Below are 16,863 nucleotides of genomic sequence, written 5' to 3'. Positions count from 1 at the left end.
TAAAACCAAAATTGCATTTGAAAAAATCCAGCCTGGCCATTTTTTAACTCCTTTTTTGCATACTGCTGGGTTTGGCTTGCTAATATTGTGTAAATTATTTGGTATTGTGTTACTAAATATTTGGTTGAATATTTACTGGTGATGCCTTCTGGAGCTACAGTTTTCTTTGTGAAAAGATTTTTATTTAATGATTTAATTTCTTTATTCAGACAGGGCAATTGAGATTTTCTATTTATTTCAACACTGTTGTATTTTTCTAGAAATCTGTCCATTTCACCTAAATTTTTAAATTACATAAAATTATTCAAAATTAATCTTTTAAAAAAGTCTTTAGACTCTGCTATGATGTCCCCTTTTTCATTCCTAATATAGGTGATTTGGGCCTATTTTCCTTTTATTCTTGATCAGTCTTGCCAGGACTCATCTTTACTTTACTGATCTAATTCGAATGTTCTTTATGATGGGCCAACTTTGTTCATTTAATGCAAAATTGTTTTTCTATTTTATTAATGTCTACTTCATATTATTATTTCTTTTTCTTTTTCTTTTTTTTTTTTTGCGGTACACGGGCCTCTCACTGTTGTGGCCTCTCCCGCCACGGAGCACAGGCTCCGGACACGCAGGCTCAGCGGCCATGGCCCACGGGCCCAGCCGCTCCATGGCATGCGGGATCCTCCTGGACTGGGGCATGAACCCATGTCCCCTGTATCAGCAGGCTGACTCTCAACCACTGCGCCACCAGGGAAGCCCTATTATTTCTTGATTAGGCTTAATTTCTTTTTCTTCTCTTCTTGAGAACAGTCTTTCTTTTTCCAGCATTTACATTTAAGCTATAAAGTTCCTTCTAAGAATGACTTTAGTCATTCTTTTATGATGCATCATTACTATTCAGTTCAAAATATGTCTAATTTTACTTTTTATATCTTCTTTGACCTAAGGATTACTTAGAAGTATATTGTTCCATTTCTAGGTAGCTGAGAGATCATCTAGTTGTCTTTCTGTTACAGACTTCTAAATTCCCCTGAGGACAGAAAATACACTGAATAATTTCTATCATTAGAAATATATTGGAATTTGCTTGATGGCCCAGCATGTGGTTAATTTTGGTAAAACTTCCACTTAAAAAAATTTTGTATTGTGCATTGACTAAGTGCAACGCATGTCAATTAGGTCACGGTGGTTAATTGTGTTGTTCAAATCTGCTTCCAAGTTCATTCATGTGTTGTTGGCAGGCCTCCGTTCCTCTCCAGCTGTTGGCAGAGACTTTTAGTTCCTCATCATGTGAGTCTTTCCACAGGCTGCCTGCATGGCATATGGCTTCACTCAGAGTGACTGATCCAAGAGGGAGCCAGAGAGCACTCCAGTATCTTTCACAAACTCAGAAACAACATACTATCACTTCTGCCATATTTTACTGGTCACACAGACCGACTCTGGTATGATGTAGATTACATAAGAGTGTGAATAACAGGAGGTGGCGATAACTTGGGAGCATCTGTGAGGTTGTCTACCACAATCAAACCTCTGGTACCCAATAAGTCACAGACCCTCCCACCAACATGCAAAATACACTCTACTGCATAGGCCCCCACTAGTCTCATCCCATTACAGCATCAACTCAAAGTTCAGAAACTTGTCATCTATATCTGACTAAGGTACAGGTGAGGATCCTTGGGCATAGTTCCTTAAGCATCTCGAGTATAGTTCCTCTTGATCTACAGGCCTGTGAACTAAAAGATAAATACTGAAAGTTCCTTGGTTAGGGCTCACTTTTGCCTTGACATGAAAATGACTCTTCATAACATTTGCTTCTGTTTTCTGAGTCATCCTTTTTTTCATGTAAGTTAGCACATGTTTGCAGTTGAGTAAATTCTTAGTCTGATTCCTGCTTGTAGCAGTCTGCAAGGGCAAAGGCCTCTTTAATTTTATACTGTCTCTGCAGTCCAAGATGGCAGTGGTTCTTGAAAACACTGTGCGTCTCCAGTGGATCTCACTGGAGTTCAACCCAGTAGGCAAAAGTCACAACCACAAATGTCCTCTAGTTAAGTCCTTTCTACCTTGGGTTTATACTGAGAAGGCTCAGGGACATTGCCCTAAATATTCTTAGAAGCCCTACTGTTCCTAGAAGCCACATATTGAATGGCGGTATAAAGTACACCCTGAAATCCTTTAAAGGGCCCTTTATTCTGAAGAGCATTGTGAGGCACCACCTTCAACTTTTCTGAGGTCTTAACAAAGAAATTTTACAGTCACAACCTTGGCTTCAACTTTAGACCTGCTTTCTTGAGAGTGCCTTGAGTTTGATCTTTGCTCGGAAATATTTCTTAGTGTTAGTGTTGTTTGTCATCTGGAGAGGCTAATTTTCAAAACTAGCAAGTCTTGGCTCTTTTTTATTTAACAGTCCTTTCTTTAGCTTCTCTTTTCTCATATCTGATTAAAGGCAGCACAAGAAGAAACCCAGCAGTACTTTCAACATTTTGGCAGATTGTTTAGTTCATAAATATATTTTTTATCTTTCAGTTTACTGCAGATTGACAGGTTGTTAAACTTTCTGCCACCTTATAACAAAAATCACTGGGTTCCAATAAGATTTTCCTCACTTTCCTTTAAGATCTCACTGGCAGCCTCCTCAAAGTCTAAAATTCTACTACCAATTTATTCAAGGCACTTTAGGCTTTCATTAATACTCTTGAAATTCTTACAGATTCTATCTACTGCCCAGCTCCAAAGCCACCACCACATCTCAAGTTTTTGTCACGGTTGCATGCAACTTCCAGGAACCAAAATCAGTATTAGCTACCTACTACTGCCTAATAAATTACCCCAAGTTGATCAGCTTAACAAAGCAAACATTATCTCACATAGTTTCTGAGGGTCAAGAATCTGGAGCAGCTTAGCTGGACTGTTCTGGCGTGGGGTCTCTCACGAGGTTGTTGTCAAGCTGTGGACTGGGACTTCAATTATCTGGAAGCTCAAATGAGACTGACGGATTCACTTCCAAGCTCACTCACATCGTTGTTAGCAGGCCTCCATTCCTCTCTATTGGCCAGAGAGCTCAATTCCTTAACATGTGAGCCCCTCCATAGGCTGCCTGAATGTGCAGTTGAATTTCCCAGACTGAGAAATGAGAGAGAGAGCAAGAGGGCGTGTGCACCCAAGATGTAAGCCAAGGTGTCTTTTATAATCTAATCTTTTCTTTTTTTAATGAGGTACAACTGACATATAACATTACATTAGTTTCAGGTGTCTAATACAACTATTCAATATTTGTATATATGGTGAAATGATCACCACAGTAAGTCTAGTTAACATCCATCACCCTACATAGTTACACTTTTTTTTCCTGTGATGAGAACTTTTAAGATCTTCTAAAAACTCTTAGCAATTTTCAAATATAAAATATAATATTTTTAACTATACTCACCATGCTGTACAAATACATCCCCATAACTTATTTACTTTATAACTGTAAGTTTATCCTTTTGACCTAAAACTTAATCTTGAAAGTGATATACTTTACCATGACTTCTGCTATATGTCACTGGGCAAAAAGACCAGTACAATACAAAGATGCTGGTACAAAGTGGATGGGGACTATCCAAGGCTGTGGACATGAGGAGGTGGAGATAATGGGGGTTGTCTTTGGGGCAACTATCTTAACGTATATACTAATATTGTTATACACTTTAATTTTATACATATTTTCACCCTCATAAGGAATTATTACTATTTTAAACAGCCCACCTTAACATCTATTCACAGTATGTGCTTTTGTCAGTCAATATTTTTTCACGTGTCTCCAAGATTCCAAACGGAGTACTTTTTCATTCTGAAGACTGTTTCGTATTTCCTTTAGCGCAAGTCTGCTGGTAACAAATCCTATCAATTTGTTTATCTGAAACCAGCTTTTGTCACCATTATTCTGAAGGATCCTTTCTTTGGTCATAGAATTCAAGGTTAGCAGTTATTTTCTTTCAGCATGTTGAAGATACACTATTATTTTCTTGGCATTCATTTCTCTTGAGAAATCACCTCTTTGTCTTTCCCTTACTTTGAAGGTAATATATCTTTTCTTCTGGCTACTATCAGGAATATCTTTGTTTCTCAACAGTTTTATTGCGTATAGGTTTTGTTTGAATTTTTTTCAGCTCGGGATTCACAGCATTTCTTTAATGTGTAGCATGATACCTTTCACCATTTTTGGAAAATTCTCAGCTATTACTTCGAGTATTACTTCTACCCCATTTTGTCTTTCCTTTTCTTTGAGCAGTCCACTTGTATGATAATCTTATTCACTGTATTCCATGTGACTGTCTGCTTTTTTCTTTATTTTCCATCCTTCAGTGTCTTTAAGCTTTGGTCAATATATTTTCTATTGATGTTATCATTTAGTTTACACATTCTCTCCTTTTTTTTAGCCTAGTATTTCACTCAAATAAAATGTCCTTAATACTTAATATTTTCACATTATTGTTCAGTTTTAGAATTATATTTGATTCTTTTCAACTATCTTTTATTTTTTTGAACATAACAAGCACAGGATTTTAAGGTTTCAATCTGATAATTCCATTATCTGGATTCCTCACGTGTCTGTTTCTATTACCTATAGTTTCTCTTGGATTTTGGTCCCATTGTACTTCCTCCTCATTTACCTGTTTTGTTTTTGTTTTAAATTGAACACCTGACATTTTAAGTGAGGCAGTTTAGTGATGATTTTAGGTCCAGGAAGATGGTTAACTTTGTTTCTATATGACAGCAGGAGCACTACCAATTCCAGATTCCTCAATGCAATCAGAGATTAGTAAAATTCAAAGATGATGGTTCCCTGGTGGTGCAGTGGTTGAGAGTCCGCCTGCGGATGCAGGGGACATGGGTTCGTGCCCCGGTCCGGAAAGATCCCACATGCTGCGGAGCGGCTGGGCCCATGAGCCATGGCCGCTTGGCCTGCGCGTCTGGAGCCTGTGCTCCGCAACGGGTGAGACTTCAACAGAGGAAGGCCCGTGTACAGCAAAAAAAAGAAAAAAAAAAACAAAGCTGGGCTTCAGACTTTAAAAACCAGTCTTTTCTTTTAAGTAAGTTCCACTGGCATAAGAGTCTGTTCTTTGAGTTCACTGACATCAGAAGCATATCAAACATGGAAATTCCCAGACTTACTGATTTAATTTAGGAGGAAGACACTTTTTAATAAGTACTCTAGGTAATTTTATACACACTGAAGTTTTTTTTTTACATCCTTATTGCCGTATAATTGCTTTGCAATGGTGTGTTTCTGCTTTATAACAAAGTGAATCAGTTATACATATACATATGTTCCCATATCTCTTCCCTCTTGCATATCCCTCGCTCCCACCCTCCCAATCCCACCCCTCTAGGTGGTCACAAAGCACTGAGCTGATCTCCCTGTGCTATGTGGCTGCTTCCCACTAGCTATCTACTTTATGTTTGGTAGTGTATATATGTCCATGCCACTCTCTCTTTGTCACAGCTTACCTTTCCTCCTCCCCATATCCTCAAGTCCATTCTCTAGTAGGTCTGTGTCTTTATTCCTGTCTTACCCCTAGGTTCTTCATGACATTTTCTTTTTTTTTCTTAAATTCCATATATATGTGTTAGCATATGGTATTTGTCTTTCTCTTTCTGACTTACTTCACTCTGTATGACAGACTGTAGGTCCATCTGGCTCATTAAAAAAAGCTCAATTTCATTTCTTTTTATGGCTGAGGAATATTCCATTGTATATATGTGCCACATCTTCTTTATCCATTCATCCAATGATGGACACTTAGGTTATTTCTATCTCCTGGCTATTGTAAATAGAGCTGCAATGAACATTTTGGTACATGACTCTTTTTGAATTATGGTTTTCTCAGGGTATATGCCCAGTAGTGGGATTGCTGGGTCATATGGTAGTTCCATTTGTAGTTTTTTAAGGAACCTCCATACTGTTCTCCATAGTGGCTGAACCAATTCACATTCCCACCAGCAGTGCAAGAGTGTTCCCTTTTCTCAACACCCTCTCCAGCATTTATTGTTTCTAGATTTTTTGATGATGGCCATTCCGACTGGTGTGAGATATCATCTCACTGTAGATTTGCATTTCTCTCATGATTAATGATGTTGAGAATTCTTTAATTTGTTTGTTGGCAGTCTGTATATCTACTTTGGAGAAATGTCTATTTAGGTCTTCTGCCCATTTTTGGATTGGGTTGTTTTTTGGTTATTGAGCTGCATGAGCTGCTTGTAAATTTTGGAGATTAATCCTTTGTCAGTTGCTTCATTTGCAAATATTTTCTCCCATTCTGAGGGTTGTCTTTTCGTCTTGTTTATGGTTTCCTTTGCTGTGCAAAAACTTTTAAGTTTCATTAGGTCCCATTTGTTTATTATTGTTTTTATTTCCATTTCTCTAGAAGGTGGCTCAAAAAGGACCTTGCTGTGATTTATGTCATAGAATGTTCTGCCTATGTTTTCCTCTAAGAGTTTGATAGTTTCTGGCCTGACATTTAGGTCTTTAATCCATTTTGAGCTCATTTTTGTGTATGGTGTTAGGGAGTGATCTAATCTCATACTTTTACATGTACCTGTCCAGTTTTCCCAGCACCACTTATTGAAGAGGCTGTCCTTTCTCCACTGTACATTCCTGCCTCCTTTATCAAAGATAAGGTGACCATATGTGCGTGGGTTTATCTCTGGGCATTCTATCCAGTTCCATTGATCTATATTTCTGTTTTTGTTCCAGAACCATACTGTCTTGATTACTGTAGCTTTGTAGTATAGTCTGAAGTCAGGGAGCCTGATGCCTCCAGCTCCGTTTTTCGTTCGCAAGATTGCTTTGGCTATTAGGAGTCTTTTGTGCTCCCATACAAATTGTGAAATTTTTTTGTTCTAGTTCTGTGAAAAATGTCAGTGGTAGTTTGATAGGGATTGCACTGAATCTGTAGATTGCTTTGGGTAGTAGAGTCATTTTCACAATGTTGATTCTTCCAATCCAATAACATGGTATATCTCGCCATCTATTTGTATCAACTTTAATTTCTTTCAGCAGTGTCATACTTTTCTGCATACAGGTCTTTTGTCTCCTTAGGTAGATTTTATTCATAGATACTTTATTCTTTTTGTTGCAATGGTAAATGGGAGTGTTTCCTTAAGTTCTCTTTCAGATTTTTCACCATTAGTGTATAGGAATGCCAGAGATTTCTGTGCATTAATTTTGTATCCTGCTACTTTACCAAATTCATTGATTAGTTCTAGTAGTTTTCTGGTAGCATCTTTAGGATTCTCTAATGTAGAGTCTCATGTCATCTGCAAACAGTGACAACTTTACTTCTTCTTTTCCAATTTGTATTCCTTTTATTTCCTTTTCTTCTCTGATTGCTGTGGCTAAAACTTCCAAAACTATGTTGAATAAGAGTGGTGAGTGGGCAACCTTGTTTTCTTCCTGATCTTAGTGGAAATGTTTTCAGTTTTTCACCATTGAGGACGATGTTGGCTGTGGGTTTGTCATATATGGCCTTTATTATGCTGAGGAAAGTTCCCTCTATGCCTACTTTCTGCAGGGTTTTTATCATAAATGGGTGTTGAATTTTGTCAAAAGCTTTCTCTGCATCTACTGAGATGATCATATGGTTTTTCTCCTTCAATTTGTCAATATGGTGTATCACGGTGATTGATTTGCATATATTGAAGAATCCTTGCATTCCTGGAACAAACCCCATTTAATCATGGTGTATAATCCTTTTAATGTGCTGTTGTATTCTGTTTCCTAGTATTTTGTTGAGGATATTTTCATCTATGTTCATTAGTGATATTGGCCTGTAGTTTTCTTTCTTTGTGACATCCTTGTCTGGTTTTGATATCAGGGGTTGGTGGCCTCGTAGAATGAGTTTGGGAGTGTTCCTCCCTCTGCTATATTTTGGAAGAGCTTGAGAAGGACAGGTGTTAGCTCTTCTCTAAATGTTTGATAGAATTCACCTGTGAAGCCATCTGGTCCTGGGTTTTTGTTTGTTGGAAGATTTTTAATCACAGTTTCAATATCAGTGCTTGTGATAGGTCTGTTCATATTATCTATTTCTTCCTGATTTAGCCTTGGCAGGTTGTACATTTCTTAGAATTTGTCCATTTCTTCCAGGTTGTCCATTTTATTGGCATAGAGTTGCTTGTAGTAATCTCCCATGATCCTTTGTATTTCTGCAGTGTCGGTTGTTACTTCTCCTTTTTCATTTCTAATTCTATTGATTTGAGTCTTCTCCCTTTTTTTCTTGATGAGTCTGGCTAATGGTTTATCTATTTTGTTTATCTTCTCAAAGAACCAGCTTTTAGTTTTATTGATCTTTGCTATCATTTCCTTCATTTCTTTTTCTTTTATTTCTGATCTGATTTTTATGATTTCTTTCCTTCTGCTAACATGGGGGATTTTTTTGTTCTTGTTTCTCTAATTGCTGTAGGTGCAAGGTTAGGTTGTTTATTCAAGATGTGTCCTGTTTCTTAAGGTAGGATTGTATTGCTATAAACTTCCCTCTTAGAACTGCTTTCGCTGCATCCCATAGGTTTTGGGTCGTCGTGTCTCCACTGTCATTTGTTTCTAGGTATTTTTTATTTCCTCTTTGATTTCTTCAGTGATTACTTCGTTATTAAGTGGTGTATTGTTTACCTTCCATGTGTTTGTATTTTTTACAGTTCTTTTCCTGTAATTGATACCTAGTCTCATAGCGTTGTGGTCGGAAAAGATACTTGACACAATTTCAATTTTCTTAAATTTACCAAGGCTTGATTTGTGACCCATGATATGATCTATCCTGGAGAATGTTCCATGAGCACTTGAGAAAAATGTGTATTCTGTTGTTTTTGAAGGAATATCCTATAAATATCAATTAAGTCCATCTTGTTTAATGTATCATTTAAAGCTTGTGTTTCCTTATTTATTTTCATTTTGCTTGATCCGTCCATTGGTGAAAGTGGGGTGTTAAAGTCCCCTCCTATGAATGTGTTACTGTCGATTTCCCCTTTTATGGCTGTTAGTATTTGCCTCATGTATTGAGGTGCTCCTATGTTGGGTGCATAAATACTTACAATTGTTATATCTTCTTCTTGGATCAATCCCTGGATCATTATGTAGTGTCCGTCTTTGTCTCTTCTAATAGTCTTTATTTTAAAGTCTATTTTGTCTGATATGAGAACTGCTACTCCAGCTTTCTTTTGGTTTCCATTTGCATGGAATATCTTTTTCCATCCCCTCACTTTCAGTCTGTATGTGTCTCTGGTCTGAAGTGGGTCTCTTGTAGACAGCATATATATGGGTCTTGTTTTTGTATCCATTCAGCCAGTCTGTGTCTTTTGGTGGGAGCATTTAATCCATTTACATTGAAGGTAGTATCGATATGTATGTTCCTATTCCCATTTTCTTAACTGTTCTGGTTTGTTATTGTAGGTCTTTTCCTTCTCTTGTGTTTCTTGCTTAGAGAAGATCCTTTACATTTCTTTTAAAGCTGGTTTGGTGGTGCAGAACTCTCTCAGCTTTTGCTTGTCTGTAAAGGTTTTAATTTCTCCATCAAATCTGAATGAGATCCTTGCTGGGTAGAGTAATCTTGGTTGCAGGTTTTTCTCCTTCATCACTTTCAGTATGTCCTGCCACTCCCTTCTGGCTTGTAGAGTTTCTGCTGAGAGATCAGCTGTTAACCTTATGGGGATTCCCTTGTGTGTTATTTGTTGTTGTTTTTCCCTTGCTTTTAATATATTTTCTTTGTATTTAATTTTTGACAGTTTGATTAATATGTGTCTTGGCGTGTTCCTCCTTGGATTTACCCTGTATGGGACTCTCTGTGCTTCCTGCACTTGACTGACTATTTCCTTTCCCATATTAGGGAAGTTTTCAAATATAATCTCTTCAAATATTTTCTCATTCCCTTTCATTTTCTCTTCTTCTTCTGGAACCCCTATAATTCTAATGTTGGTGCGTTTAATGTTGTCCCAGAGGTCTCTGAGACTGTCCTCAGTTCTTTTCATTCTGTTTTCTTTATTCTGCTCTGCAGTACTTATTTCCACTCTTTTATCTTCCAGGTCACTTATCCGTTCTTCTGCCTCAGTTATTCTGCTATTGATCCCTTCCAGAGTATTTTTAATTTCATTTATTGTGTTGTTCATCATTGTCTGTTTCATCTTTATTTCTTCTAGGTCCTTGTTAACTGCTTCTTGCATTTTGTCCATTCTATTTCCAAGATTTTGGATCATCTTTACTATCATTATTCTGAACTCTTTTTCAGGTAGACTGCCTATTTCCTCTTCATTTGTTAGGTCTGGTGCATTTTTATCTTGCTCCTTCATCTGCTGTGTGTTTTTCTGTCTTCTCATTTTGCTTATCTTACTGTGTTTGGGGTCTCCTTTTTGCAGGCTGCAGGTTCGTAGTTCCCGTTGTTTTTGGTGTCTGTCCCCAGTGGCTAAGGTTGGTTCAGTGGGTTGTGTAGGCTTCCTGGTGGAGGGGACTAGTGCCTGTGTTCTGGTGGATGAGGCTGGATCCTGTCTTTCTGGTGGGCAGGTCCACGTCTGGTGGTGTGTTTTGGGGTGTCTGTGGACTTATTATGATTTTAGGCAGCCTCTCTGCTAATGGGTGGGGTTGTGTTCCTGTCTTGCTAGCTGTTTGGCATAGGGTGTCCAGCACTGTAGCTTGCTGGTCGTTGAGTGAAGCTGGGTGTTGGTGTCGAGACGGAGATCTCTGGGAGATTTTCGCCGTTTGATATTACGTGGAGCTGGGAGGTCTCTTGTGGACCGGTGTCCTGAAGTTGGCTCTCCCACCTCAGAGGCACAGCACTGACTCCTGGCTGCAGCACCAAGAGCCTTTCATCCACATGGCTCAGAATAAAAGGGAGAAAAAGTAGAAAGTAAGAAAGAAAGAGGATAAAAGAAAATAAAGGTCAAATAATATAAAGTTATTATAATAAAAAAATAATTATTAAGAAAAAGTGTTTTTTAAAAAGTAAAAAAAACAAAAAATGGACGGATAGAACCCTAGGACAAATGGTGAAAGCAAAGCTATACAGACAAAATCTCTCACAGAAGCATACACATACACACTCACAAAAAGAGGAAAAGGGGAAAAAATCATAAATCTTGCTCTCAAAGTCCACCTCCTCGATTTGGGATGATTCGTTGTCTATTCATGTATTCCACAGATGCAGGGTACATCAAGTTGATTGTGGATACTTAATCCTCTGCTCCTGAGGCTGCTGGGAGAGGTTTCCCTTTCTCTTCTTTTTCACACAGCTCCTGGGGTTCAGCTTTGGATTTGGCCCTGCCTCTGCGTGTAGGTCACCTGAGGGCATCTGTTCTTCGCTCAGACAGGACAGGGTTAAAGGACCCACTGATTCAGGGGCTCTGGCTCACTCGGGCCGGGGGGCGGGAGGGGTATGCAGTGCGGGGCGAGCCTGCGGTGGCAGAGGACAGTGTGACATTACACCAGTCTGAGGCGTGCCGTGCGTTCTCCTGGGGAAGTTGTCCCTGGATTCCAGGACCCTGGCAGTGGCGGGCTGCACAGGCTCCCCGGAAGGGAGGTGTGGAGCGTGACCTGTGCTTGCACGCAGGCTTCTTGGTGGCGGCAGCAGCTGCCTTAGCGTCTCATGCCCGTCTCTGGGGTCCGCGCTGTTAGCCGCGGCTCGTGCCCGTCTCTGGAGCTCCTTTAAGCAGTGCTCTTAATCCCCTCTCCTCGCGCACCAGGAAACAAAGAGGGAAGAAACCACACTAAAGTTTGCAAATTATTTTAAAAGTTGAGTGAATTCCAACTACCTTATTGAAAATAAATATATAGCCTCCTAACAGACTTCTTAAACTTTTTTTCTTTCTCCCTGTATGAATTCTTCATGATTCTTTATCTTCTTTAACTTGCTTATGAGACACAGATTTCAAGAAATGCCAGTAAGCCCTCTTTCAAGAAGAAATGCCAATGGAGTCATCAGTTGACCTGTTTACTATACTATATGATATGTTACATTTATTAAGAAAAAAAATGTATGTCATTCAGGTTGAATTCATACAGTTTAACACATTTGAAGATATTCCAGACATATTACAGATTTCCCTTTATCCCAGGAATGAAGGTCTTCTTCTACATAGTTTTACAGCTGAGTAGTTTATCCTTCAAATAGTCAAAACACTCAATTCTCCAGCAATTATAGATAAAATGATAGGCCATTACATATATATATAAATATATATAATTTATGGCTAGCATTCTTAGAAGATATGAATCTTAACTTGGAACTTGCTATAAGGAAAGACTGAGTGAAATTAAGGAACAGAATTAAACTACACTAAAGTAAATCAAAGGCACATTCACATTCTATTTAGAAAACGAAATTCAATTCTATACCTAAACCATAGATACACAAATACAAACTGTTAATATATTAACTTTGTAGGATGAGTTCCAAATAAATCCAAATATGGTTTGGACTATCAGAGGTTTATACCCTTGTGTTACATAATTCGGCTTTTTAATTGTTTTTATGTAGAAATAAAAACTCAGATAAATAATTCTGCTCCACCCAAATACACTATCAAATACTTGTGTAAGGCTGACAGATCTACTTTAAGCAGTTGGTATTATTCTACTATGGTGATACTGATACTTTCATAAATGAATTTTTAGTTAATCAAAAAATAATAAAGTGGGTCATTTTTAATTTTTCTAGACTGTAAGTGTAAAACTTAAAATAGGGATAAGAAAAATATCTGCATTTTCAAGTTTTAAGAAAATTGTATGCTGTAAAATATTTCTTCTACTTTTAGTTTCTTCATTATTTAAAAAAGAATTTTCTTGTTCATCAGAAAAAAAAGTCAAAGTCAGGGTACTTAAGTACGTAAACTCATGTGGCTTTTTGAAAGACCCTGCACCTCTCTACCTCTGTCCTCATTTCCTCATCTATAAAATGGGGATAATACTTACCTCAGAGAATTTTTTATGAGGATTAAACTAGTTAATAATGTATATGATGTGCTTGTAACAGTGGCTAGCATATAGTAAACCCTCTATGTGTGTTAGTGTACAGTAACATTCTGATGGTCTTTTTCTCCAAGATAATTGAGGAGGCTTCATAAGTCACTGAAATTAACAAGAAAATGTGAACTAAGAAAAATATTTCTATTCAGTTATTCTTAATATGTACCTTCCGTGCTATTGGTTCCTGACCTTCCATCAATGTGTACCAGCTGACAAGTTTATTCCAGCCCTCAGTTGGCAACAGTATGTAATCCAATTCATCAATAAGATGCTCCTTAAGTGACTGGGCATCACCATCTACAAAAGGAAAAATAAACTCAATACATAAAAAGAAACAATACTACATATCTCTAAATACTTTGGTTGTACACATTAAAAATTACTTAAACTCATGGAGACTAACTCAGGTATTTAAATAATGAGTTTTGAAGAAAGCTCTGAAGAGGTTCACATCTAAGTCTACATATGCCAAAATAAACTGTTGCTTTACAAAGTTTCAATGTGTACCAGGCAACCAACAGTATTAAAAAAAATAATTTTTCTTTTATTGGGCTCTTAAAAAAAATACTGAAGTGTAACTGTTAGCCAAAGGATCTGAATGAAGACTGTTTCCCAAATATTTTAAGTATCAGAGATTCCTCACATGGTAATAGTGATCATTCTAGCATTAGCTGATGAAGAAAATTCAGAAGCAAATCAATAACCTTTAACAATGATGCCAAAGCACAGGGGCTGGAAACCATGATGGAAATCACAAAAGGGCATCTCATTACTCCAGAGGGCCTACGATCTAGATTCCTAGATCTAAAGTAGAGGTAGTTGTTCAGATATGGTTCTAATTCTATGATCCATTTTCAAAATTCCACTTCAACTAGAAATGTAGTACAGGACAGGCCAGAGATAGATATCTATTTTAGATCAAAAAATATATTCAAGGAAATTGAGTAACTTGCCCCAAATCATTCAGAAAATTGCAGGTACTATGAAAGGTATTATTATGGAAAACCCTTTTATCTCAGTTGATTTTCAGAACAATATTATGAAGTAGATAGCTACATTTTACTTAGTAAATAGATTCAGATATTGATTAACTTGCCCAAGTTCACATATAGAAAACTACTGTAGAGACTGGACTCAAACATGTATCTGTTTATGCTAATATCCATTTTCTTTCTACTATAACAGACTACTTTGCAGTAAACTTAGGAAAAGAAAAAATGTTTAAAAATTAAGACGTCTGTGCTATTCTCCACAATTCAAGATTTTGAGTAAATGATTTTATTATGTAACAGAATCCAAATAGTAACTTATATCTAGTGGATAAAATAAAATGATTAATTTTTGGATCATTTTTTTAGGGGAAGAACACCCCTAAACACAGAACCCCTAATTTTTGTTACTTCTGTGTTTATTGATATAAAATTGATATACAACAAACTGTTGCAGATTTAAGGTGTAAAATTTGATAAGTTCTGACATATCACTACACGTGTGAAACCATCATCACCAAAACGATGAAGAGATCTATCAGTATCCCCCCACCACCAAAGGTTTCCCTGTAGCCCTTTTTTGTAATCTCTTCTTGTCCGTCCAGGTCTACTGTCCTGTCCTCTGAAAACCACTTATCTGTATTTTGCAATTGTAGACTAATTTGCATTTTCTACAATATTATATAAAAAACAGTATATTTGGCTTCGATGCATCATTATATTGAAATCCATCCATGTTTTTATGTATCAATAGTTCATTCCTTTTAATTGCTGAGTAGGATTTCATTGTATGGATATTCTGTAATTTGTTTATCCATTCAGCGGTTGATGGGCATTTTGGATTGTTTCTAATTTTCTCTACTACAAATAACAGTGATGTGATCACTCATGTAAAACTTTTCATATGTAGAATGGTTGGTTCCTATGGTAAATGTATGTTTAGCTTTTTAAGAAATTGCAAGACTACTTCATTCCCAGAAACAGTGTATGAAAGTTCTACTTGCTCCACATCCTTGTCAATACTTGGTATGGGCTCACCTTTTAAATTTTAATCATTTTAACACATGTATAGTAGGACCTCATTGTGGTTTTAATCTTCAATTTTCTAATGACAATTGATGTTGAGTATATTTACATGTGCTTTTTTTCCTTTAAATTTTTATTTATTTTTGGCTGTGCGTGGGCTTTCTCTAGTTGTGGTGAGCCGGAGCTAGTCTTCATTGTGGTGTGTGGGCTTCTCATTGCGGTGGCTTCTCTTGTTGCAGAGCACAGGCTCTAGGTGTGCAGGCTTCAGTAGTTGTGGCACACAGGCTCAGCAGTTGCAGCTTGCGGGCTCTAGAGTGCAAGCTCAGTAGTTGTGGCACACGGGTTTAGTTGCTCCATGGCATGTGGGATCTTCCTGGACCAGGAATTGAACCTGTGTCACCTGCATTGGCAGGCAGATTCTTGTCCAGTGCGCCACCAGGGAAGTCCCACACGTGCTTTTTGAAAACTTTATCTTCTTTGGTGAGGCATCTGTTCAAACCTTTTGTCTACTTTTTCCACTGGGCTTTATGGAATTGCTTATTCTGCATATAAATATTTTATCAGCTAGGTGATTTGCAAATATTTTCTCCCACATTGTGCTTTATTGTTTCATTCTCTGAACCGTGTCATTTGAAGCATTTGTTAATGATGAAATACAAGCCAACAATTTTTTTCTTTTATCAACTGTGCTTTTTAAATTCATATTTTAGAAAACTTTGCCTAACACAATGTCACAAAATTTTTCTCCTATTTTTTTTATAGTTTTGGTTTTTACATATAGGTCTACGGTCTGTTTTGAGTTAATTTTGTATATGGTGCCAGGTAATAGATCAAAGTTCACCTGTTTCTGGCAAATAGATACTTAATGCTCAAGCAGCATTTGTTTAAAAGACTATCTTCTCTCCACTGAATTCCCCTTACAACTTTCTGTAAAATCAACTGGCCATATATATGTGTGGATCTACTTCTGGATTCTCTTATCTGTTCAATTAATTCTTACCTCACACCATATACAAATATTAACTTAAAATTGATCAAAGATATAAATATAACAGCCAAAACTATAAAACTCTTAGAAAAAAACAAGTTTGTTCTGATCTTGGATTAGGTGATGCTTTCTGACACCCAAATCACAAGCAACCAAACAAAAAAAACAGATAAATTGGACTTCATCAAAATTAATTTGCGCTTTAGAGGCACCATCAAGAAAATAAAAGACAATCCACAGGTTAGGAGACAGTTTTTGGAAATCATATGTCTGATAAGGGACTAGTATTCAGAATACATAAACAACTCTTAAAACACAATAAATAGACAAATAACCCAATTAAAAAATGGGCACAGGATCTGAATAGACATTTCTCCAAAAAAGATATAAGCAGCACAGACAAGATACTTAACATCATTAATCACTAGGGAAACACAAATCAAAATAACAATAGATACCACTTCATACCCATTAGGATGGCTACAATAAACGAACAGATAATGACAAGCGTTGGCAAGATGTGGAGAAATTGGTACCCTACTTCTTGCTGGTGGTAATGTAAAATGGTGCAACTATTTTGGAAAAGTCTAGCAATTCTTCAAATAGTTAAACACAGAGTTACTATATGACCTAGTAATCCCATGCTTAGGTATAGATCCATGAGAAATTAAAATATAAATCTACACAAATATTTGTACATGAATGTTCAGAGCAACATAATTCATAATAGCCAGAAAGTGAAAACAACCCAAATGTCCATCAATTGATGAATGGATAAATTAAATGTGGCATATCTCCATACAATAGAAAATTACTCATCCATAAAAAGAAATGAAGTACTGATTCATGCTACATGAAGACACTTTAAAACTTTG

General features: G+C 37.0%; 1 protein-coding gene across 1 annotated transcript in view; it reads right to left on the bottom strand.

The window, feature by feature from the left end:
- Positions 1-16,863, bottom strand: part of LOC103085419 (ubiquitin carboxyl-terminal hydrolase 15-like) — a 70,156-nt gene that overhangs the window by 27,925 nt on the left and 25,368 nt on the right. Inside the window, exon 3 of the mRNA XM_007455309.1 lies at positions 13,152-13,282. Within this exon, the coding sequence (XP_007455371.1) occupies positions 13,152-13,282 (131 nt within the window). The remainder of the gene's footprint in view (positions 1-13,151; positions 13,283-16,863) is intronic.

Source organism: Lipotes vexillifer, unplaced genomic scaffold (genome assembly GCF_000442215.2).
Source record: "Lipotes vexillifer unplaced genomic scaffold, Lipotes_vexillifer_v1.1 scaffold592, whole genome shotgun sequence".
Classification (NCBI taxonomy): Eukaryota; Metazoa; Chordata; class Mammalia; order Artiodactyla; family Lipotidae; genus Lipotes; species Lipotes vexillifer.
The sequence above is the reverse complement of the archived record's forward strand: the minus strand, read 5'-3'. Positions and strand labels throughout refer to the sequence as shown.